The following is a 25,151-nucleotide window of genomic DNA, read 5'->3' as shown; positions in this document are numbered from 1 at the left end:
ACCGCAGAGTGATAATTTGATTACTGGGTTACAGAATAGTTAAGTTCCACTGTGACCCCTAATTTAAAACTGTGTACAGCTTACGACCTCTGGCATGTAAGGAATTCAAGAAAAAAGAACCCAAGCAATTAGAATACATGGCCTATATTGTGCTTCAGCTTTCATAATGTCAGTTCCCGATTGCTTTTTTGTTCCAGTTTAAAAGCATCTGCTATACTGTTGTCCCAAGTGGGACTGTGCTGAAAGTAGAAAGCCTAAGCCTTATATGTCAGCTTCTTAGTTGTTAATTTCATGTTCTGAGATAAATGACTTGGAATTTATGTTGTGGAGTCAGATCAAAGGTCCATCTCACAGATTATCCTGATTGCTGCCATGTCTAAGAGTGCCTAAATAATAACAACAACAACAGGGAAAGGACTATATAACACATCCTCCTGACGTTCTCTCACCCCCTGCCTATTTTCAGTGCAGGGGATTTCTGAGCCACAAGTGGTTTCTAAGTATTTAGTAAGCCTTCATGGATTTCTGATCCTTAAACTTGTCCCGTTGTCTCCTGTAGGCATGCAAAGCTTAACAGTTAGAGCAACATCCAAGGAGAAGCTGCCACTCCTGGTTGGTATCTCCCCACAGTGCCAAAGAATCCTCAGAAAGAGAAACAGGCCTTCTACAGAAATGATATAGTACAGACAGGAGGCAACCAGGTACTAGGACTGAGAGGAAAAGAATGTGTGTTGCCCTTAAAAATACACCATTATCCCTTCAGTCTCAGTCCTTGTCTAGCTGTGTTGCCACTTTGCCATTGACGTATCCTCAACTCCCACCAACGGCCTCCAGGCAATTTTTTTTCCTACTTTTTCTCTTTTCAAAATAATTTCTGTGTGCTACATAGTTTTTTAAAAAGCTTTAAGGATTCCTTGTTGGAAACTGTAAATCAAAGATTGGATTTGAAAATACTCTCACTTCATAAAAATATCCAACAAAAATGGTATCTAAATCTTAACAACAACAATGTAATAAATCTTAGTAATACCAATGTGATATCAGTTGTCATCTGCTACAGTGTCGTTTGGCATTTATTACTGAATCATTTAAGATCCTTACATGCAAATTCTTCTGACAGACATAATTTGAAAGCACAAACATTGGCAATTGTTTTGTTACCACTGTAGCTGTTTGCAAGTTCCATTTGTGCAGTATAAATAAGAACACATACTGGCATTGTGAGTAGGACAATGCTTTACAAGCTTCCCAGAGGTTTGGCATTTGTGATTAATTTCTCCTCAGTCTTTAAATTATTTATGCATGTAATGATTTTGAACTGCTAACTCGCTTTGCTGGCAAATTCTCGGTAAGCATCCATAGGTAGTTTAAGCTGAACTAACTACTGCTGTTTAAGGGATAAACAAAAGGTTAATTTACAGTATTCTGAAAAGGTGTGTATTAAAAACTCAAGAGCTTGTATCTTTGTTTCTTTCTTAACATCCACAACAATTTGAACAAACAAACAAAAATACTCAAATTAATCACGTGGGGTTGGTATATCATAGAAGGGTTCTAGATGATTATTGTATAATTGAAAGAAGAGGTCAGAAAGGGGTAATCTGCAGCAACTAACTAGGCACTGAACATGAATATTTTAAACTAAAGGTTTGTGATATCCAGCACAGAAACAGATTCCCTCAAAATTACTTCTTTTTTTTTTTTAAACTCCAAGTCTTATGTATAGGGAATGAAACACCAATCAGTATCTCAATATTATTTTTGTGAGTTACATATTTATTTCCTTGTATCTATAATCTCTGCTTTCCCTGGCTTTTCACCTTTTATCTAACATTATATACATTGAATGGTAGAGTCACATTGTGCAGAAACCAAAGAAATTTCCATTGCAATAAACAAGTAGGAAAAACAATAAGATAATTTCAATTTAATTCCTCCAATTTTAAAAATATAGATATATTAAATACCAAATCAGCTTCACACTCACATACAGGCCTAAATAAAGCTAAACAGATCACTTAATCTATTGAGAGCTACCTGTTGACTTTCACTGGTGCACTCTGTGGGGTCATTTTCTTCCTGTAACATCTGATCTTGTATGTGCCATATGTCCATACAAAATTCTAAAATTCAGAATTAAAATATGATCTTTAAAGAAACAGTAGACAAATTAATCTCAGATTTTGTGAATTACTATTCTGTATGCAAATGTCACATCAGACAGTAGGGGGCAACTTTCACCCACAAATTGTACTTTTGTGTTTTAATATATAATATAATGACATGAAGTGGGTACTTTCAGCACTTACCTAAGTTTATTGTGTGGTCTATATCCATTTTGTAAAGTGGAAGGTTTCATTTTTAAACTCCCATTTTGCTCTCCAGGCATTGTGCTGAGGAAATATCTGGTTTATAAACTAGAAAAATGCTGCAAGATAAAACAACAAACTACGATCTCAAAGCTGTTGAGAAATGAGAGGACAATTATATTCCTCTAGTTTGCTGTCATATGATTTGTGAGAAACCAATCTCAAAAAGATTATTTTTCCACAATTACATTTTGATAAACAATTCTTCCTTGAACAAACAATTTATAAAAGCAGTAATTTAACACCCTAAAAACCACAGCAGGGACTAATATAAAAGTTGATATAAATAGCAAAATATTCATTAATGTTATTAACATGCATAATTAGACTATGTTTAACAATAAGTCCATATTTAATAATAAATTTATGTTCTATATATTGTGTATCACTTGAAAATTAAAGTTTTGCCACGAATTTCCCCGACAGCAAATGCTAAAAACAGGCATGGCATCAAAGGATAAAGAGTCCGACATAAAGTAGTATTTTTTCCAAGTGTACTTAACTATATTATACAACTATGATTTGTGGATTAAATGATTATATAATTTATGGAAGTTAATACATGACTGACTGATTTCCCTTTAAAATTTATATTTCCTTTTTTAAATGATCAGATTGGTGAAAGCAAAGAAGTAGGGTAGACCTGAACGTGTTTTCACACCAAACCTAGTCAAGTAGAACAATAATACTTGTAATAAACCCACAAAAGTTGGGCTAGTCTTGCTATAGGGTTCACAGAATGGAGTGATTAGGCTTAGGGGGAGTTTCTAGCAAATTTGGGCAGAACCATGATTTCAAGGGAAGGATGTCAAATACTGGGAATCAAATCATACAAAACTTCATGCTCCATTTAATTAGAGCTCCAAACTTGAGTGAAACACAGTGTATGTCAAACAGCAGCAACAAAGTGAGAAACTGACTGCAGACCTTTCTTCTGAAGCGTCCCGAGATCCTTCAAGATCCTTAGGTAGCTAAATGCAACAGCCTTTGTGAGGGGGTCCAAATAACTTATTACAAATGTCTTGTCTAGCTTTAAACCCAAAGAAAATGCACTATGTATTTGTTTTTCTAAATGATGAAACTAATAATTATTTCCCTAAATATAACCCCACCTTAAAATATAAATCTCCTGTTTCAGTTTGTGCACTTAAACTGCATTTTACTTAATAGACAGCATAACATAAACGAGGACTACAAGATGGGAAAAACATCCACCCTCCAGCAGTTCCTGAAATGAACTTACATTTTCATGTTAATACTCAAAGAGCATGTGTGTAACTGGTATCAACAGTACTACTTTACAAGCAAAAGTAATCATAAAAAGCACAGGGGAGAAAAAAAAAAGAAAAGGCAGAGCAGACATTTTACCACAAGAGATTTCTTGAGATTACATCATGATCCCATAATTTGTGCTGTTCTAAAAATTACTGGGTGGAGTTTTTTTGTTGTTTGCTTGTTCTTTTAACCTATGGCTGAGGAGCATCACGCTGTTTTATTACTGTGTTTTGACAGGACTGAACTCCAGGTGAAACCAAACAGCTGATTTCCACTCCCTTTTTCTCCCCCTAATGATTTTTCTCTCTGAGTGCCCTTTCATGAGTTGACGTGCCAGGACTCGGCTACAAGTTCATTTGCCTTCTCACCTGTCTCCGGGGTTTGATTTCAAATGGACAGTAGATGTGGTTCCTCAGGCTGAGGAGGGTCATCCTGGAGAAACGTACTGTGAAGTTCAGTTGTGTCCTTTCTCTTCCCTTGGCATGAAATAACCTATACGTGACAGACTTTTTCCTGTTAAAACCCTGGTGAGTGTGCCCCAAAGGCAAAAAAGCCACAGAGGTTTATGGAAAGCTCCTTTTTCCTCATGTAAAAGCTTCAGGAAAACAGGCTCAATGCTACAGAAGGCAAATGAACAAAGACAAACCCAGCCCTGCTGCCCTACCAGCATGAAGAGCTGCAGCCGCCCTCTCCTGGCACCGGAGACCAGTCCTGGTCACACATCCTGAGGAGAACCTCTGTATGAAAGCTCACTTTGTACAGGACACCAACTTCTTTACAGTGTTTACTTCTCTCTCCATTTTCTCTTAAATCTCCTCATCCTACTTTTTCTCCTTCCTTGTCTCCCAGGATATCCCCTGAGTGACCTCCCCTCCCTCAGGCCCACCTTTTCCCTCCATTTCCTCACCGACATACACCAGTCCCAAGAAGGAGCCCACATTCCTCAGGCATTCAAAAGTTACCACATGCTTTGCAGCTGCTTCACGTACTCTAGGTAGACATAACTCTAAAATCTCACAGGTCCTACCTCCACTTTCATCTTCCCCATCAGCCAGGCTGCCGTCTCCAGGCCCGGGCAGGGCAGGAGCAGGAGACATGGCAGCTCCTCTGTTCGAGAAGGACCACAGTCACAGGGCTTCTCCTCAAACAGCCTGGGCAGAACCTGGAAAAGTTATGAAAGGTTGCTCCTCCTTTCTGGTTTCTCCCAGATAACCGGCACTGATGTGTAGAATTAGCTTAAATGAAACACAACAATCACAAGTGGTTGTGTTTCTCCTCTCATTAATTGCAAAGCCTCTTTTCCTCACATGGTAAGCATAAAGATAGAAGGGAATCTTCTAGAAAATGGCTAATTAATTTAATCCTTCATTTGAATAAAAGCCTCTGTTTCACCAATATCCTAAATGCTGTTATTTGGCACCTTTTCAAGGATTCTTTCTCTTGGGAGGGAAGGAAACTTTTGGGGCAATGGTGGGGTTGGACAAGGTAACCTCCACAGGTCCTCCCCAGCCTCAACCTTTCTGTGATCCTGTGATTTTCGAGGCAGTGCTCTCTGGTTACAAAAAAAGATACCTGAAGTCTGCTGAGTACAACAGGAAAGAAATTCTAATAGACAATATCCACAGCTTCCACAATATGGAAGTCTCTAAATCTGTTGCCCTTTTAACCATAAACCAATTGTACACCCCAAAGATCTTAATCTCTTTGCTCTACATCTTTCTGTGCTCTATTTTTTTTTCTGTCACAATTGCAACTTGCTGAAAGTTCATAAAAATTTACAACCAACCAAGTGCAAGAGTTAAGGTTATGGGCCTGACAGGATGTGGACTTCCCACTTACTGAAGTGCAAGTCAACAGAAAAAGTATTTTGATTTATAGCATCTGAGGAGTTCTTGTCAGTTTTCCCCAAAGCTTTTCTATATATCGATTTAAAAAAAATAACACCCTCACCTTTAGTAGAAAAGCCATCCTTCTGCTTACCTGCTGTAGGAGACTGTCCCCCGGAGAATGACAAAATGGAGAACAGCGTGTCTCTCACCCTACAGACAACCATCAACTTCTGTGCTCTCCCTGAACAGGCCAACTCAAAAAGAGAATCTACTGCAGAGAGATCTAAGCAAGCCGCAGTCATCAGTGCTTTCCACAACACGTACGGTGTTGTAGTATCCAGCTATACAGGGGCTATGTTACAGACCCCTATCCTATTTGTCTGGTGTTGTGGGTAGAAATGTAACCCCTCTCACAAACTCCTGTGAAAGGCTCCGTTAGTAAAGACTTTGAGTAGATAACTGTAAATTCCATTCTAAAACAAATGACAAGTTATGCTAACTTGTTTGACTTTCATATAGATAGGCTACAAAAAACCCCACATGTATTCTCGCTCAGGTTATATTTACTGTATGCTGATAGACAACTGATACTGCTTTATAAATAGTTCCATTTTTGTGTATTTCATCTAAGATGTAAATGATACCATTGACATTACCAACCTATTGGAAAGTTTCCATTTGGGTCTGGTTTTGGTACACTGCAACAACTGCTTATTACAGAGGAAAGAAGGTTAAAGAATGTTTTCAAAACGTAGAAAGATTTTCCTATATGTTCTCTTCTTAAGTTTGCTTTTTTAGTATTCTTGTACTGCGCGTTTGGAGTCAGATGCTGATTGGTGTTTCCTCCTTTAATTTCTCTGGGAAAATTGCCCCATATAGGGTAACACATTTTCAGGTTTTCATTATCATTGAAGTCAAAGGCTATCAGCTATTGTAGCTATTTATGTTTTTGAGTAGGTAATAAGAGTAATCCTGGTTTCATGACAGTTCTTCAAGCAAAAGAAACTTCACTTGATTTTTAAAAACTTTTTTTTTGTAGTAGTAGAAGGACCACATTTTTCCAATTTTCTTTTTTGCAAGGAAAGTTCAGTTTTCGCAGATTTAATGCATAAGGAAATAATTTTGTATTCAACAAGAATGACAGTTTGTCTAAATAGAAAATAGATTATTTTCCAAATCCACAAAAATGTTAAACAAATCATTGCTAGATCATGTGCAAGACCTATCTTGCACTGTTGCAGCTATCGATGTTGGAGTACTGGAGTAAGATATGTTTTGATACAGAGAACGGGTGTGAACAGAGGTTCCAGGTTTATACCCCTGCTTCTCACAGCCGAGGGAGCACAGTTTCTTTGTAAGTCTAAAATGTGTTAAGAATTCACGAATGAAGGTCACAGAGTGTAATTTCAACGTGAGCCTGGTCTTGTTTCATTTATCTGTTTTTTTTACTCTTAAAATAATCTAAGCCTAACATAACAAAACCAGGAATAAACCACAGTAAATTGGAAAACATTTTACTACTGAAATCTACAGAAAAATTATCTGAGCAAACCACACTGTTAACAATAACAGCTATTTTTTGTCAATCGCTTCGCAAAACTGGATGGAAATTTGATGGCACGCTGCAAGGCAGGAGGAATAAAGTCAATACTAAAATGCCTAGTTACTTGTATTTCTGTGCAAAATGTTAAATGGCTGAAACAAATAACAAACAAGGTCATGCTTATGCCATCCATAGAACTAAAAAAATAAAAATAAAAATTAGGTATCAGATGGTCTATTAAGTGCAAAAGCTGTTTTCACATGCTTAGATCTAGATTTGGCTTCAGTTTGGATTGAAATAATGTTTAGAAATGTATCTCCTTTTTTCACCACGAGGACAGTCAGGCATTTGGAACAGGTTGCTCAGAAGTTACGCAGTCTCCATCCTTGAAGGTTTCCAAGACCAGATTGGATACAGCCCTGAGCAACATGCTCCAACATTATAGCTGTTCCTGCAGCGGGTTGGACTAGAGACCACCTGAGCTCTCTTCTGACCCGAAGGATCCTATCCTGATACAGGGTCATGGTAGAGCTACTACCATTAATAACCTATAAGCATTTCTGTTTGAAGGTTCGTAGTTGCTTATTTTCTTAGATAAAATATTCTGAACTGGTATCTGATAATTTACAAGCAGCTCTCGTTTGAAATGACCTTGATGCCATGAAGTGTTGAGAGCTTGAAGACTGATTCAGCAAGGACCTTAGAAATAAGAAAAACTTTTAAATACTTCTAAAAAGCCAACAGATACATGATTCAGAAGGAGTTTGTGCTTATGAATTAAGAACAAAGTCTTTATGTTATATGTGACTTCCAAGGCCATGTCCTGTGAGTGCCAAGATTACACTATCATAAGAAACAAAACGTAAGTCAAATTCTTCCCTTGAGAAATTATTCTGATGAATTCTTCAAAAGTTACCTCATTCCGTTTCAAAAGATGCAAATAGAATTAAAATTTGTCAGCAACACCAAGAAAGCACAGAGCTGTATACCTGTAGCATGCTGTGCCAAAAGCAAATTTTTATCACATGCACAGAAAAGTATCAACTTGAACTTCTATTCTGCAATCAATTTCATACAGGCAACATAACGCATTCAATTCAGTATTTGTTGCAGGATTGGGATCTAGTCCAATTACTGAAACCTGTATCAGAAACAGTAATGTTAAGGAAGTCTTATAAAAAAAAATGTATTCAACTGTGGAATATCTGGAAAAACTGATGGATAAATCATTATCATCACCTGCAAAAATACCTGTCCATCTAACTGCAATACAGAATATTTCTCTGGCTCTGAAACGTGCAGCGAAGTTTGTTCCGCAATTTTAAGTCTAGATTTGAATTTACTTCTCAGCTCTAATACAAAACAAGAAAATGAAATTTAACAGTTAATATTTAGTCTTGATATCTTTGGTGGCTTCTTGAGTTGTGCATTACTATGCCTTGAAATAATAAAAAGCATTATAAAACAATATTATTATTAACAAAAATACTGATCTTCAGTTGTGAAAGTCCTGTGAAGCAAGTTATTATAATTGTTTGTCATGTTATATCTACTCTTATAAGCATATAATGAGATAAGCTGAGACTTACTGTACAGCAAAAATGATCAAGTTGACACAGATATTACCTTGGTTCATGATGTATTAAAACAGGTTAAAAGAAACATTATGAAAAAAAAAAAAGTATTAGTATTTTGAGCTAAATTGCTAAAATTAAGTTTCCATCGTGATAAACATACCTGGGACAATCGGAGAATGGCAGCTCTTATATCACATGAGAGGATATCACAACAAAGCTGTAAGCTATAACAATTCATGGGAAAAGATATAAAATAACAAAACTGAGCATCTGACCCTGCGCAATTCATCTTATGCAGGACCACCGTTGCATCCAAGTTACGCCATAGAAAAAACTTATCTATTCCACAAAAATTAATGTCAATTAAGTAACATTTCAAAGTATGGTAGTACTCAGCATTAATAAGGCTCCTTTTTTAAAATGCAAAAAGGAATGTGCTTACCGACATGTTGCACACACAAAAAAAGGATACTTGTTGCCTCAGGCTAGAGAGTACAGAGATGTAAGTTTTCTTCTATCTATTCAGAGCTAAAATCTGGACACAAATAGTACTAGATTACATTTTCCACTTTCCCTGCACAGTGTAGTATTTAGACTTAAGAGCGTGTTGGAAATACAGACTAGTTAATGCAAGAACAAAACTTTCTAGTATGTTCATATGTTTATGTTGCATAAGATAATACAGTCCATCTGTTGGAAAAATCCTCACCGAATATTATATCTGTCTTAGTAGTAAACATGAACAGAAATCAAGATTATTTTTTTTTTAGATCCCAAACTGAGTAATAGCGAGCCTTCCAAAGAAATCTGTGTAGGGACTTGAGGCCAATTATACATGTTAATGATGGAGTCACTGAGAACAGTTAACACAATGTAAGCTGATGTCGACTGGAAGGTTTTGCAGTGACTTACCGAACGGCTCTGTGTTTAATGAATATATGAATGCTTGGTTTCTAAGTTTCCAGCTTCAGATGGGGAAGATTAAGTGCTAAGGGTGTTACTGTAAATGTTTAAGCGAGATGAACATCACCGATTTTCTAATTTTACCACATGGTTTATTTCAGAAGAAAACAAGCCCCAGTTACATAGTTCTCCTGCAAGTCAGTAAACAGTCACACACCAAAACTCAATACAATTTGCTTCTTTGTTTATGCGCAGGATATTTAGTTTGGTTTGCAAAGTATTAGAAGAATAATAAGAACCTCCTGACAGAATACCGCAACTAAATTTCTAAAAAGCCACTCAGTTAATCTCAGTGTTGAATCGAGCTGTTTCGAATTATTGTAATGTATAATAACAGCCTTATTGACAATATAGACGCACAGAGCCAAAAAAAGCTAGAAAGAGTGGCCAAAATGATGAACTAAGCGCCAGCCCAAATGACAACAAACATATGGCCATTAACTGAAGAACGGAGGGGTTTAGGAATGCAGCTGTCTGTGGTCTCCGAAAAGTTCCAGAGGAATGAAACGCTGCGAGGATTGGCAAAGGCTGGAGGAGAAGCACTGCTGAAGATGGTAGGTCCTAAAATGGAGTCAACCATGGGTTCACGTTGGAATTCAGAGATTTCTGTGGTCAGAATATATTCATTCCATTGGCCTCATAATGTACATCAACAAATTAATATTGTATGGATGTCATTTCAAAGCCTACTGAAGACGAAGAGCCATTATTGAAGCCATTAGAGCACAGATGGTTCAAACTATATGCAGATATTCATACTTGCATTTCTGCATTATAGCTGCTTTTTTTTTTCCTGTTGAACTGTAATGAATTGTCTCATAATCTATTCCATCTTCTTGCCATTAGCAGGCTTTGAATGTTCACAAATAGGAGCAAAGAACTCATTTTCCAGAGCTTTAATCACACAAAGAGGGAATGCCTAATTCTCTAAATGAAATGGTCTGTGATCACTGAAGCAGAGATTTAATATATCACGGCAAATTAGGTAGATTTTAATAAATTACTTATCTCTCTGAATACTTTACATATGCTTATGAAGAAACATAGCCTGTTTGCAAACAGTAGAAATCCACAGCCTATAAAATCCTTTGAAGAAAATGACAAATAAAAAAGTAAATTAAAAAATGAAATGTATTATATCCCCGTTCTCAAGAGACAATCCTTTTGCAGCATTGATTCACAGCTCCATTAAAAATATCAATTAAATCCTTCACTGAGATTGGTTAAAAGCTGGAAAATTAACTTTCCAAGCTAGACACTGGTTATTCAGATACAACCATTCATTGTAGATGTTTGATGCCAGTTCTAAAAGTGACAAAAAACAAATGAGAACAGAGTTGCCTGTCCCTACAGCTCAAACTAGCTGAAGCAAAATCTGATAGCCTATGGCTTCTTTTTGTGCTTTGACAGATGTTGGCTGAAAGTAAATCTTTTACTGTACAGAAAAATGATTGTGCCTGCCCTCCCCCCGACTTCAAATCCCGATAATCATAAACAGCTGATTATAATGTTAGTAGAAGGGTAAAAGTTATTTAAAAAAAGGTTGCAGTAATTTAATAAGTCCTGCAACTAGCCTCATTTTTTATATTTAATTGATAGGAACTGCATGCATCAAAGAAAACACATACTGAGATTTAATGTGCATAAAATGGATATTAGCATTTTAAAGAGGCAGATTAACACATTAATCCAAGTAATTTTCATATATTGCTTTTAATAAAATCTTCACAGTATAAAATTCTTAATGAGGCTAATCACAGGCATTCCATTTAGTGGGGTGATTAGGGATAACATAAAAGTATTTTTAATCAGTTTTCTAAGGCTTATGGTTTTTTTATTAAAAATTAAAAATTTGACTTGCATTTTTATTACTGTTTTATGTAGGAAAAAAATCTTGAAAATGCAAATAAAGCACATCATTCAATCATGTAGGTATTAATTATTTACAAGATGTTGTCCATTGTGGAGAGATTCTTAGCCTTAGGGGGGAAATATAAAAACAAACAGACTGAAAAGTATACAAAACTTTACAACTACAAATCAAGCATCCTTTTCATATAAATTATACATTAAATATACTGTAAGAATAACAAAGATCTCATCTTTGAAGCACTATCAAGCATGTATTTACACTGGGAGAAGGAACTTCTGTAGGCAAACTTCCCTTTCATGCCTCCTAGTCATCTTGGCATTCCTGGTAGACCGAGCGCAGCGCGTGGAGGGCTTCCACTGATACTTTGAGCTTTCCAATTACCGCACTATCATCTTGTGCATCGAAAACTAGAAAGGAAACATCAGAAAACAGCATTAGCAGTTTCATTTAAGGGTTTGCTTTTGTTCTGGTTATTTTCCGTAGCATTTGGACAGATTAAAAGGCACCTAGCATATGCTTAAAAAAAAAGGATGAAAACAAAAAAAAAAGAAAGAAATAAATCTTTCAGTTCAGGCACGCAGCCTACTGGAAACTAAGCACTCCAAGAACTAGAATGTACATCAATAAAACTGTTAGTATTGGAATTAACTTTGAAATAAAGATGATTATCTGTACGATAATTGCCTATATTAATTATTTTTCACAATATGTAAATATAGGTGTTCCAAACTCTATTAAAGACATATATGCATAGTTACAAAGAGTTTTAAGTAAAAAATATACCAAATAATACATTTTCTACAGGTCTGAATCAGCCTGGACAGTTATTAGTATTTAAAGAGTAAATTGGTTTTTACAGTGGTGCAATGCAAAATTCTTTCCGCATGCAAAATAATTCCAAGCTTCTATGTGTTGTAAAATAGCGAAGCGTAGTCAAAGATGGTAGTTCCCCTAGACTAAACTATTTAATTACCTTCATCTTTGTGTATGTGGGTTTTAAAGTAGTATTTAAGATTTCTATTTTACAGAAATTACCTAACATGATTTAAAATTGCACTCTTTACCAGTACCTAAGTAAGCCCAGAGGGCCACAGTCTCTGCTGCTGTGATTAAAACCATGCTGCTAACAGTCAAAAATGAGGCTCTTTCCCAGTCCTGCATAAAAAGCAGTGAGGCTGCCTAACATGACTCCAGAGGAATTGGAATAAAACCAAAATACTCTTGACAGCACATCTTTTCAAAGCAAATTATACAGCAGGCAAATGGCAAGGTTGTGTATTTACTGCATAAAGTGGGATAAGTATTCTGGGACATGCAATGATACTGTGTGCTACAACTTCCAGGCTGCTGGGATGGCTTAGAAGAGGTTCGGAGAAGGAAAACCACGGGACAAACCTTCCATCATTTACTTTGTCGATAGAGCTATTATGGGACAGATTGGATGCTATTCTTAGAGATCCAAACCCTTCTGTCTATCCTTGAACAAATCACTCGGTGAACTGTCAAATTGAAGAGCAGACTTCAGGGGACCTTATTCTTTCTGCTTCTAATAGCGATGGGATAACTGTAGCGAATGCTATCAGAAGACAATATTAATTCTGTTTTCGCAGTTTTAACATCCTCATATTATCTCTGAGAGATATTGTTACACATCTTGTCTGTACTCTTTTTCATCCAGCCTCTTGCTTAGCCATTCACTTAATTGCTTCAAATTTCACGTAGGCCACTTTCCCACAATCACCAATGAAAGGAACAAGATACAAAAAAGATATATGCTTGCAGTCCTCAAAAAGAACGAAGTTTATGGTATTTGACTTAAGAATTATTAGGTTTTCATGGGGCAGCATCCTCTGAACTTCCCTGTGTCTAGGTTTATTCTTTTTCCCTCAAACCAATATCCACCTCTGAGGTGGTGTACAATATTATTTAGGAATTCTATTTATTGTGCCATTCGTTACATTTAATTGGAGTCTGTGTCCAATTTACAAGAAAATATACGGATATATTATACTTCTGACATATATTAATATAAAATCCATTTCAATTCTCTGAAAGTTCTAAATTTTCAGAAAATATGGTTATGGATGCAATAAAAAAATATAAATCGAAACTGTACAGCATCTGCAGGGAAGAGAAGTATGGATAGGAATAACTATAGAAGTATTTCTATCAATTTCATAGATACAATGCACATAAAGTAAAAATTAGCTCAAATGTCTTATGATTAGGGGAAGAAATGCTCCTCACAATATTGAAATAGTTGTCATTACATAGACATGATTACCTTTTGACAGAACAACAACTAGTAACAAAACCCAGTCCCTTCCTGTCATAATTATTATCAGAGATGACTCTTTGGAGTTTTAAGAGTTTTGTGAAAGGTGACTTTCAAGGGTACAAAATTATATCGCTAGTCAATGTTATCAAATGGGAATTATGGCCATAAAATCCAGAACAAAAACAATTTTCCAATGAGAGACTCTGAAATACCTTTTTGGAGGAGATGTGCTTTCCTACAACTACTTGGAAAAAAAAAAATCATTGGTGAAGAAAAGATTAAGTGGTTCAGCCACAGTAAGAAGTGCATCAAATCCGTGCATTATTTTTCCAGGGTACGGAAATTTGATTCTTCTTAGAATTTTCCTTATTGTGTTCCTGGAACTTTGAGGCATACTTGGAGTATTTTAGCTACAGCATGGATGCAAATCATGCATGATAATGGAAATGGATAAGAAAGCCTATTTTTTTTTCCCTTACTACTCAGCTCCCCGTCACTCAAGGTATGGTAATTAGATACGGCAGCGGAAGTAACGAAGTCCCATTAGCTTGGCATTCTGCTGGAGCTAAGGAGAATTCTTGCTGTTGCAAAGAGTACCTTTCTGTTCTAGAACAGGTGCACCCTCAGCTTCACTGCAATGGGCAAAGAGGATGGAGAGCAGCAGGGAAGGCACCATTGATAACCGTGTCCCTGCTGCCCTGGGGAACAGGAAAGTCTAAGCAAGGAAATATTTTCCTTCGTTGTCTGTGAAAGGACCAAGTATCTTTCTTGAGTCTTCTTATCAGCGTTATAAAAATGCTGTCGTAAGACCCAGGAAACGGGAGATCCCACACCTCCTACTCACCTCGCTGTAATGAGTCACAGTGAAAGTGCAGTCACAGTCTGTGACAGAAGGATGCGCACTCTAAACTGACACCTAACCAAAGCCACAGGTATTTCATACTGTCTCACATACGGGTTTCATATGGAGGACACAAGCCTGAGGTACTCAGGGGATTATAATATAACTTCAAATAAGATATAGACATTAGCAATATGGAGTTATTTCAGACATGAATTTTAGTAACAAAATATGTATTTATAGTCTTACTAGCATGAAGTATGCTGTACAAAATAGAGAATTTTAGTAAGGGGCCACACCCTGAAAGTTCTTAGGTTTTATAAACTAATTACTATGAGCTGAGAATGCTGTTTGGCTTTGGGTTTTTTTAAAATGGATTTTAAGGAATAACAACAGCACAGAGTTTTTGCTGACTTTTGCAAACAAATGTGGAAACTACGAGTTAGTATTAAATATTTTCTTATTGAAACAATGTCAAACAATTACTTGCACAGTAAAGCTTGCAGAGAAAAGCAGAAATTCAACAAATAATTTTTAGGTTACAAACAGTTATAAGAAAACAATCTCTAAAAACTTACCATCAATATCTTGCTCAATGATATCTCTTTGCTTCTGGAATATCTCTCTCAAACTCACATAAGCGAAACCAATGTCTTCACACTCAAGATCCTGTTCATCTTCTGGGGGATCACTGACCACTGTAAATCGTAAGCTAAACATAAAAAATAAATAAATAAAAATTTACCTTCAAAAAGGGTTGAAAATTAACTCAAAAACCAGAAAAAAAGGCAAAACCCACACTCTCATGTTACCAGTTAAGCATAAACCAGAACTCTTTATCAATTATATTCAACATTTTCCATGACAAGAATAGTCTGAGACCCTTTCTTTTATATCCTCCCTCCTTCTTAAGCATTATTTAGCAGTACTAGAAGGACAGAAGTTGTAGCCAGAGATCTGTAGGCTTATAGAATTGTTTCATTTAACTCCCCCTGCCACCCCCCTCTGGCACAATTCTTGTTCATACGGCAGTGATAGGCAGAATCGTCTTAAGGATTAAAGGCTTTTCCACATTTGAAACTTGTAAGTTTGTTTAGCTCAGCTAAACAGGTGTTGAAGTCACTAATTTTCTTTATATTTACCCCCCACAGGTAAAAATCAAGATTGTATTTATGTACTTTGAGGCTTTTACAGCAAAAGTAATTTATATAAAATATCAAAAATACAGTTAGGGGTTTTCTGGTAGGTTTTTTGTTTTTATTTATTTACTTACATTTTTACTGTGTTGAACACGCCATACAAATTATTTGCACTCCACTGCAACAGACATTCAGTCAGTGGGACTGAGTAGTATTCTGAATTCTCAAAATCATCCTAAAAATCTATGTATTGTGACCATTAGCTACAACTGCACTGCACTAGAGATTCTCTGGTCTGCACCACTCGATAATTTAGATCTAGCTTAGTATATTTTAAGCCAATGCATTTTCTTGGCTTTACATTGAGTGGTGTCGGAGACACGAGATAAATAATTGAGAAAGACAAACCGTATCAAACGTTTTGCTGATATCAGAAATACTAGCCATATTCAATGAACCAAGTATTTCCAAGCACCAAGTGTAAAATATTTAGCTGAAAGTTATTGAGAATTTTCACACCTCATTTAGATACTTGGAGAGCTCGTTCTAGCCAAGAACACATTCCACAAAAATAACAGGAACCTAAAGGCAGTTCTCTCAAAATAGTGTCTTTCTAATGCTGTCTTGTGTATTCATTATTTCAAGTTGGACCTTAAACAGTAATTCGTCCTGTACTTGTTCCCTCTGACCAATTCCTCTCATATTTTATCTTCATTATCCTGTTCCTGTTTTACACATAAAAACCTTCCCGTGAGTAGAGCCTGAATACAGAGGGCTTTGGGAATTTATGGTGCTTTCTAAACACAGCCTGTTGGTCCATCCCAATCATCTAAGTCCAACAACTATACAAAATATTTGCATTTCTTCTGTGAACTTAAATTACACTCATTGCATCCAAGTATGGCTTTTCTTTTAAACGCATAATTCCAGTATTGTGCTGGAGCTGACTTGAGTTAGTGGCTTGTGTCGGGGCCAAAAACACCGAGACTGTCAAAATGACAGGAATTCAGAGCTAACTATTTTTTTGGTATGTCTTGGCAACGTTGTTTAAACTGCGAATGCTTGTGAGCTTTACAGCCTCAAAATGTTACAATAAGCATAATTCCAAATGAGTAACAATCAAGCGGGGTAAAAGCCAAGTCTACTGGAAAGGATATCTTAGACAAAATATAATCAAATCTTCCTAAAAGACTTTAAACATAAGAACAACTGCAAAATGCTTTTGTAGTAGTTTATTTTTGTGCCTGGCTCTTACTAGCAAATATTTATTATAGAAAAAATATATATGAATATTTGTTTGTCACTAAAATCAGACATTATTGAAAATATGTGTCTTTAAAAAAATTGTGGAGTCAAAAAAAGGAAAAATACCATGGCTATTTCCAACAGCAGGTGGCTTGACTGAATATAAGAGATCTAACTTAAGATTTTGGCACAGAGCTAAGCAGCAGCAAAACTGCCAGAACTCAACCAAAAAGAAAGAATTAGATGTTTAAGATAAATATTGAATGAAATAAAAACAAATTAAAAGTTGTAAGTAACTAATAAAACTGTTGGGCGTTGGGAACAGATCTGTTTTGTTATGATTCAGTGTCAATGTTAAATCAAATCAATTGGAGAAACCAGCTTAGCAGTTACCACAGTGACAGAAGAGGAGGGGATTAGTACTGGATTAATTTTTATCACTTAAGGGTACCAACTACTACTAAAATTTTCACTAAGGCATAAACTAAAAGCAGAACCTAAGACCATCTGGGACAGAGGTTCATACCGATCCACTTTCTGGTTCAGATCATACTCAAGTATTTTCCATGAACAGAGCAAACTTCAACACAACAGATCAAAAGAACTGCACCTCTAACACCTTATAGTTCCAATACGCCTAAATAATCATAACATTGGATTAAATCTTTGCTGATGACTAGGAAGGAAGAGATTTGAACTCTGGATCCCATGAGAATACTCCAAATGGTAGACTGCAAGAATGGTACCACAATCACTTTGACATTTATGTTTTTAAAAAAATATTCCAAATGCTTTAATTGTAGAGAATATTTAAATATCATATTCAGTATGCTTTAACTTGTGTTCTTCATTTGCCCCATCTGGAGCACTGTGTCCAGTTCTGGGCTCCCCAGTTCAAGAAGGGCAGGGAACTGCTGGAGAGGGGACAGCAGAGGGCTACAAAGATGATGAGGGGGCCTGGAGCATCTCCCTTATGAGGAAAGGCTGAGGGACTTGGGTCTTTTTAGTCTGGAGAAGAGAAGACTCAGGGGAGATCTGATCAACACCTATAAATACTTAAAGGGTGGGTGTCAGGAGGATGGGGCCAGTCTTTTTTCAGTGGTGCCCAGTGACAGCACAAGAGGAAATGGGCACAAACTTGAACATAAAAAGTTGCATCTAAACATGAGGAGGAACTTCTTTCCTGTGAGGGTGGCAGAGCCCTGGAACAGGCTGCCCAGAGAGGTGGTGGAGTCTCCTTTTCTGGAGACATTCCAAGCCCGCCTGGACACATTTCTGTGCAACCTGCTCTGGGTGGACCTGCTCTGGGAGGAGGGTTGGACTAGATGATCTCCAGAGGTCCTTTCCAGCCCCATATGATTCTGTGATTTACCAAAAATTGCAAGACTTGTTTTCAGGTTGAACTGCCTACGTACACACTGTTTACATTGCCTTGGAACATCGTGCACGTGAACCGACTCCTCACTCTGCTTCAGCACAGAACACACCAACGTGCAGCAGTGTCCCATCTTACCTTACCGCTGCCTCACTCACGTAGGGAACTTCCACGGAAGTTGGAATATCAAATTAAAGCTAGGATTTCTTACATAAATAAAGCTCTGGATCCTAGACTTTCTCTCTAGCTCATTCCCACTTTTCTATAACACCAGGTATCAGTACTCACGCCCTTGCAGGAATCCCACGCCTACTGACAGAACGAGAAGAAATCTTGACATCCTGTTACAAGTACTGCGTGGGAAGATATTTCCTAGCCACTCTAAGAATGACTAGAGAACTAAATGAAACTTGTCTGATAACAAAGGGCTAAAAGAAAAGTAAAAAATAATAATTGCCTTAAGGTTAAAACAATGAAGCAGAAAAACCCAGACAAATATTTACTGTTGTTGTCATGATAACACTTAAAAGGTGTTATCACCAACAGGGAATTTAGAGTGCGTGGACAAAAGCTGTGATGCAGGTGAATTTGATTCTAATTCTTTATTCCCGAGACCAGTAATTTAAGTAGCAAGGATAAAATCTTGTCTGTTAATATAGTTATATTAATGTGAAGCTAACACTGTACACATGCTCTATATTCCTCTAACACGGATGCATAGATTTTGTTACTTAGGAGAACACTGAATTCATATAGTCAGTCTCTTGGAGTAACAATCATTTCCTACCAAGAAATGATGCACCTGTCAGGATCAGGCTGGAAACCTCTTGCATAAACCTGTTCGCTCTTGTTATCACAGCAGGGTGACTGGTAGAAGAATGGATTCCTCCATTCCTCACATATGTCTCTTTTGACACTTGTCAGGAGAGCAGAGACTCTGCCGCCAGGTCTGCACATACAATCTGGCACCAGGAATCCGACAAACTTCTCCATACGAGCCAAATTTCTACACTCTTTAAATGCTGCAAGGCACCAGTGGAATACAAACAGGATGAAGAATAAAGGAGAACTATGACACAGTCAAGTATGGTAAATGGACTGCCAGAAATGCCTCCTGTTATTGTTATTAACTGATTTAAAGACTTGAACGTGTAAGTAAATACCTCTGGGGTTCAGATGATAAAATAGAATAATAATTTTCTATCTTTTTTTTTTTTTTTCCAAAGTTTTACAAATATTAGTAAGAATAGCTTCCTAGCATAAATGAGGAATATAATTTGAATCCCTATTATACAGAAAAACAAACAAACCAAAAAGGCTACCCATGTCACACAATACAGCTGTAAGAGAAAGCAAGTGTTCTGACAAAATTTCCATATTAATGATAGAGACATTGTCTGTCTGAAAACGTAAAGACAAAGATGCTTGTCAAAGGAGAAGAACCATCTTTGTGGTATACAACAATTACTAACATAAATAGGATTTCAAGCAGTCTTCTTAGTCTCCTAGTCCCTCATGCTCAGATATTTCAGGTTTTATCATTCTCTTCAGCTGCATATTTTCTTGATTTTTTTGGATACTGAATATTCTTTCCTTTTCTGCCACTAAAGCCATTTCAAATGCGAAACCAAAATCAACATTTCTAATAAACACTTACAATTAATTCTTATCAACAAATGAAAGTGAAAGAAGAGAAAAATCAACTTTGTTTTGAAATCTTATCTTTTAATGAACAGTAAACCCCACTCCCAACAAATCTGAGATGGGATAATAGGAAATAGTTCTTCATCAAAAGGATTTTCAAGCATTGGAACAGGCTGTCCAGGGAAGCGGTTGGGTCACCGTCCCTGGAGGTATTTAAAAGACGGGTAGACGTGGAGGGACAGGGTTTAGCAGTGGACTTGGCAGTGTTAGGTTTACAGTTGGACTTAATGATCTTAAAGGTCTTTTCCAACCTAAATGATACCATGATTCTCTGAAATAAACATATTTTCCCATATAAATGCCATGTCAATCTATATTTACTTAATTGTAAGTATAAACTAAAAGAGTATTAATCTGTGAAATGCATTATTTTCAGGGCCAAGTTGGCTCCTGTTTCAACTCTAGGATTAGGCTGTAGTTCCAATTGTGGCTTAGCAGTAATTCTATGTATTGTATTAGTACCTCTTTTAACACCTGAGAATTTTTATCTTTTTCAAGGTAACTCTCCGTTTGGAAGACAAAAATGGCGTGTTCTAATATGCACTCAATCATTATAAGTATCATTTCTAACAACATTTATTGTGACAGGGAGAAAGTTCACCTGAAAACTTAATCCAGCATTTAATATACCTAATACACTATCTATGCTCCTATAATCTGGCATAGCACAAACCCCAATAAAGTGTCAGGCTAAACCATGTGCAGGCAATTTTCAACGATATTTATATCCTTGATAATTTGGTTTCCTGAGCTTTAAAGCATTAGTTTAGTTCAGTTCATGTTTCAGCTGAAGAAGTTCTGATATTAGTTTGTAAGGCTTGTGATAGAAAACACGTGTTGAAGATACAAGTAGGCCAGGTTTAAAACGCAGAGAGTTGAAAACATTTGGTGTATAGACAGAATCTTTCTATAAATTTTTGTTTCCTGGTGGTCCTCTTGCTAGGATAAAGTAAGGAATTGGACTACTGATGAACTTTTCCTGCCTTGCTATTTAGTCAACGCAGAATTGAGGTTTCAGACCAAACTAGACACAACGATAAACGCAGAAAACAACCTACCCAGCAACCCAGAGGGCAGAACCACGACGGCACACATAGAAGATGAATGCTTCCGTTGTGGGAAAAAGCTCACTGCCGTTTTACCTAATTTTTACCTTAGGCTTGTTAAATATTTAGTGTAGATATCTAAGTATTTATAGGTGAAATTGCAGCCCACAGACAAGCTATTTTCCTTTGCTGAATTACTCCTCAGGAAAGAAAGAATAATTTGTCCTCAGTATTGTTAAATTCTTACTAGAAAATGTTACCCGCTTTCCTAATCTATATGGAAAAAGAAGTCTTCTGCTTGTTTATTAAGTGAAGACTTTTTTTTTTTATATATCTTCAAACCTAAGAATGTTTTGGTATGATATTTCCATCCCAACAAGTAATCATTTCCTGGTGTTCCCTGCTCCATTCCAGTAAAACCTGTTTTAGAAGTGAAATGGAGTGAAGAGAGATCACTGTCTCTAACTGCAGAGTGAATCTGTCATTTGTGAATAAATATGTATTTAAAAGATTTACAAGTAACTCTTACACTTCAACAATCAGCAGGTATTCTACACTTCTGCAAAGGAAATGAATCTTTAAATGAATAATTGTTCCATTTCAGTGAAGATTGACGTTCAAGAGGAAATAGAATCATAGAGCAGCTTCCAGTACCTAAAGGGTGCTGGGCCTACAGGAGAGATGAGAAGGGACTCTTTATCAGGGAGTGTAGCGATAGGATGAGGAGTAACTGTTTTAAACTGAAAGAGGGGAGATTTAGATTAGATATTAGGAAGAAATTCTTCACTCTTTACTCTCTCTGGCGAGACCTGGCCCAGGTTGCCCAGAGAAGCTGTGGATGCCCCATCCCTGGAGATGTTCAAGGCCAGGCTGGATGGGGCTTTGAGCAACCTGGTCTGGTGGGAGGTGTCCCTGCCCAGGGGACAGGATGGAACTGGATGTCCTTCATGGTCCCTTCCAACCCAAACCATTCCATGACTCTGTGATGTCATTCATTCTCTCAAAGTAAAGTGCATGCTATCTCAATCAAAAAGATTTGAATAAAAGAAATTTATTATTATGAGCTTGGATAAGACTAATTTATACTCTCTCTCATATGTATACATATAATAGCTGCCTGCTACATCTATAAATTTTTTTTTTTTTTTTTTTTTTTGGAAAATCTAGGGCCAAGGAACACTTTCTGAAGCTTTTACACTCCTTTTAGCACTCTGAATTCAGAAAGCAACAGATGTATTGCTCTACCATCAGGTAGATATGTGCTTTTCAAATTCATTATTGATAGAATGCTGATGCATTTTGCAAAACAAGGCTGTTAACAAAACCAAAGCACAGCACTGAAACATCATGAAGAGAGGTTGCAATATTCCATGCCACATGAACATACTCAGAGAAGAAATGTAGTCAATCACCACATTGGAATCTAGGTATCATTCCCAGCTGAAACAAAATTTTCTTAGTTAGTTATGTATTAACTTCTCAATGATACCTCCTCAATAAAGTCAAACAATAAACCAAACCACAGGCATAATTTACAAAGACCCTTTATAGACTGTTTCAGCACTAACATGTACCTGTCAGAATGTTGATCTGGCTTTAGAAGCATCAACTTGAGGTACTCTCTTCTTGCACCATTATTTGCTTTATCCACATGTATCACTGCAAAGCAAATCGGAATTAATATCATTAGTTATCAATTGTTTTTCATCTTTCAGAAGAAAGAGCATGACGAAAAGAACAAAGAAATATAAACATTTCTTTCCCTTGTCTTTCCTCAGGAAGAGCAACAATGTTAGAATCAAATTTGAAAGGTCATGTGATCTAATGGTGTGTCACTGGCAGGTTTATGTGCGCACTGTCAAAAAAGATACAAGCAGCATCTAAGCACGCCACAGAGCTGTCATTTTCTGTTAATGGCAATAGCAGTCATGATTTTAAAAGCCAGTGGTCTTTATTGCTTTGTATTTGAAGTGATTTACTGTATTTTCTTCCACTGAGGAAGCGAGTGATAATGATAATGTATGGCAGAGTGCTTGTCCTTTTTGACAGCCTCGGTAATTTAATCCTCCTTTCCTGCCACAATATTTCAATAAGAGGAACATCTAGACCAATGGACTGGAGAAAATCCACAGCCTGGGGAGCGTGTGTGAGTGCTCTGAAAGCCTTTTATTGTTTTAATTTAAAATACAAACACAAGGACCGGCTTTTAATTTTTGTACCATTAATATGACCTACAGAGAAAAATAGCCTTGGATTGGAAAAAACAATAAAAGAATGAGAAACAGGGCTTCAGGAAATTCTTTAAGAAGTTTTTGGGCATCCTACATTAAGAAAGTAGCTTCTTCCTTGCAAATGCTATCAGTCTACAAGTATCAGTAAATCACTGTGAAAGATTACAAAAATTCAGGATGTGAAAATTGAAAAACAGTGTTAAAGGAATTACTTTTTTTTTTTTTTAAAGTAAGAAATCCAGTTGAAAAAATTTTGCTAGGACAGAGCCAGAATAAATATAACCCTCTGAGATACAAACACAGCTCTAAGGAACATTTTTCATTTGTTTTTGAGGGCAGGAGGAGGAGCTAGAAACTCGCCTGTCTTTAAATACCAACATCTTTAATATTCACACGCCTCATTCCCTTCTAGTTACTCTGCCACTGTACTCAAACCCGCTGTTTTTCACTCTCCACATCACATTAAGGTTTCCTTTTCCATGTGCTGACAGAAATCCTGAATGTATTTCGTACTCTCTTCTACTATCTGAAATAAACTTATTTGTATAACCAGAAATTACCATTTCTACCAAGAAGTAGAGAGTACTGGAATACAGGAGCGTGACAGAGAGATAAGGAGGCTCCAATTAATTCCTTGCAGGTGGATTTGTTGAGGGATATCTCACTAGAAAAGTTCTTCCAGGAAGCACTCTTTCCAGACCTACTGGTTCTCTAGTTTTCTTCAAAGGTGCTCCTCAGCTCTTACCTGGCCAGCAGGAGTGCTATTAGAGATTAGTTACTTTCAGAAAACAGCCAGTACAATTGGTATTTGAATCTTTCAAGCAAAGGAAACTGCAATTTAACACTTTTTTTCCTCTATTTATAGAAATCAAAGCATTGATGGTCTATCTTAGACTCCTTAGTTTCCACCCACAATAGTCTTACTTTCTCAGACAGGTTAAAAAAAGCTGTTACTGCCATCTGCTATTCTTTCGGGCATGTGGATGACTTTCCACATGTGCTACTCTCATGGTCAAGTGCTCCTGGGGCCACCACAGGAAGCGCTGGGGAGGCAGCAGGGAGACAGATGGACAGCCAGAGAACTTCAAAGGAGCTGCCACATCAACAGATTCTTCCCTTCCCCATAAGCATCCCAAATGGAATTTCCTAAGTTTACTAATTCTGTATCTAAAACAATTTAAAATGGAAATTATTTACAAACCTGAAGAGTTCGAATTCATTTCACTCAATGAAAAAATTCAGACTAGGAAAACATTCAGCACAAGAACTCTATTCAAGTCTGGGGAAAACTATTAACCATAGTGAAAATATATTTTTTGTTCCTGATGAATCGCATGCTTTCATATCACCCCTTAGTGCTTGAACTTAGAATTATAACATGGCTCCAAGGCACGGAACATCTCATATTTCCATCCAATTAATTGCAAAAATAATTCAAAATTCACTTGTGACAGTTTGCATTTAAAATTATAATTTTAAAGTTTGTCCTAAAGAAGCATTAAAATCTGAAGATTACAATGACCCCAGAACCTCGTTAAAAATCACTGCAATCTCAAACATTAACATGGCTGCTTCTGTTACAGTATATTTTTTTCATAGTTCATTTTCTAACAAAACTAATGACTCCGTGATGAAGCAGAGTTTCATCACAAGGATGAAGAAAAAAATGCCTCATACAGTGCTGAGCCTTAATGGAGAAAAGGAATAAACACAATGAAGTATAACAATGTTTTCTGACACCTTAACTGAGGAATCCACCTTTCAGAATATTGATTTTCAGAAGTTTATTTTTAATAAAAAATAAACCCTATCGTCTTTCCCCTACCTCCCCTTTCTTTAGTCTACTTATATTTGTACTTCAAA

The 25,151-nt window shown here is 36.6% G+C and overlaps 1 protein-coding gene across 1 annotated transcript in view; it reads right to left on the bottom strand.

Annotated features, from left to right (window-relative positions):
* Positions 1-9,632: 9,632 nt before the first annotated feature.
* Positions 9,633-25,151, bottom strand: part of RPGRIP1L (RPGRIP1 like) — a 77,696-nt gene continuing 62,177 nt past the window's right edge. Inside the window, exons 24-26 of the mRNA XM_074157862.1 lie at positions 22,632-22,716; positions 15,127-15,260; positions 9,633-11,836 (exon numbers count right to left, since the gene is read on the bottom strand). Of these exons, the coding sequence (XP_074013963.1) occupies positions 11,733-11,836; positions 15,127-15,260; positions 22,632-22,716 (323 nt within the window). The 3' untranslated portion in view covers positions 9,633-11,732. The remainder of the gene's footprint in view (positions 11,837-15,126; positions 15,261-22,631; positions 22,717-25,151) is intronic.

Source organism: Numenius arquata, chromosome 13 (assembly GCF_964106895.1).
Source record: "Numenius arquata chromosome 13, bNumArq3.hap1.1, whole genome shotgun sequence".
Classification (NCBI taxonomy): domain Eukaryota; kingdom Metazoa; phylum Chordata; class Aves; order Charadriiformes; family Scolopacidae; genus Numenius; species Numenius arquata.
The sequence above is the reverse complement of the archived record's forward strand: the minus strand, read 5'-3'. Positions and strand labels throughout refer to the sequence as shown.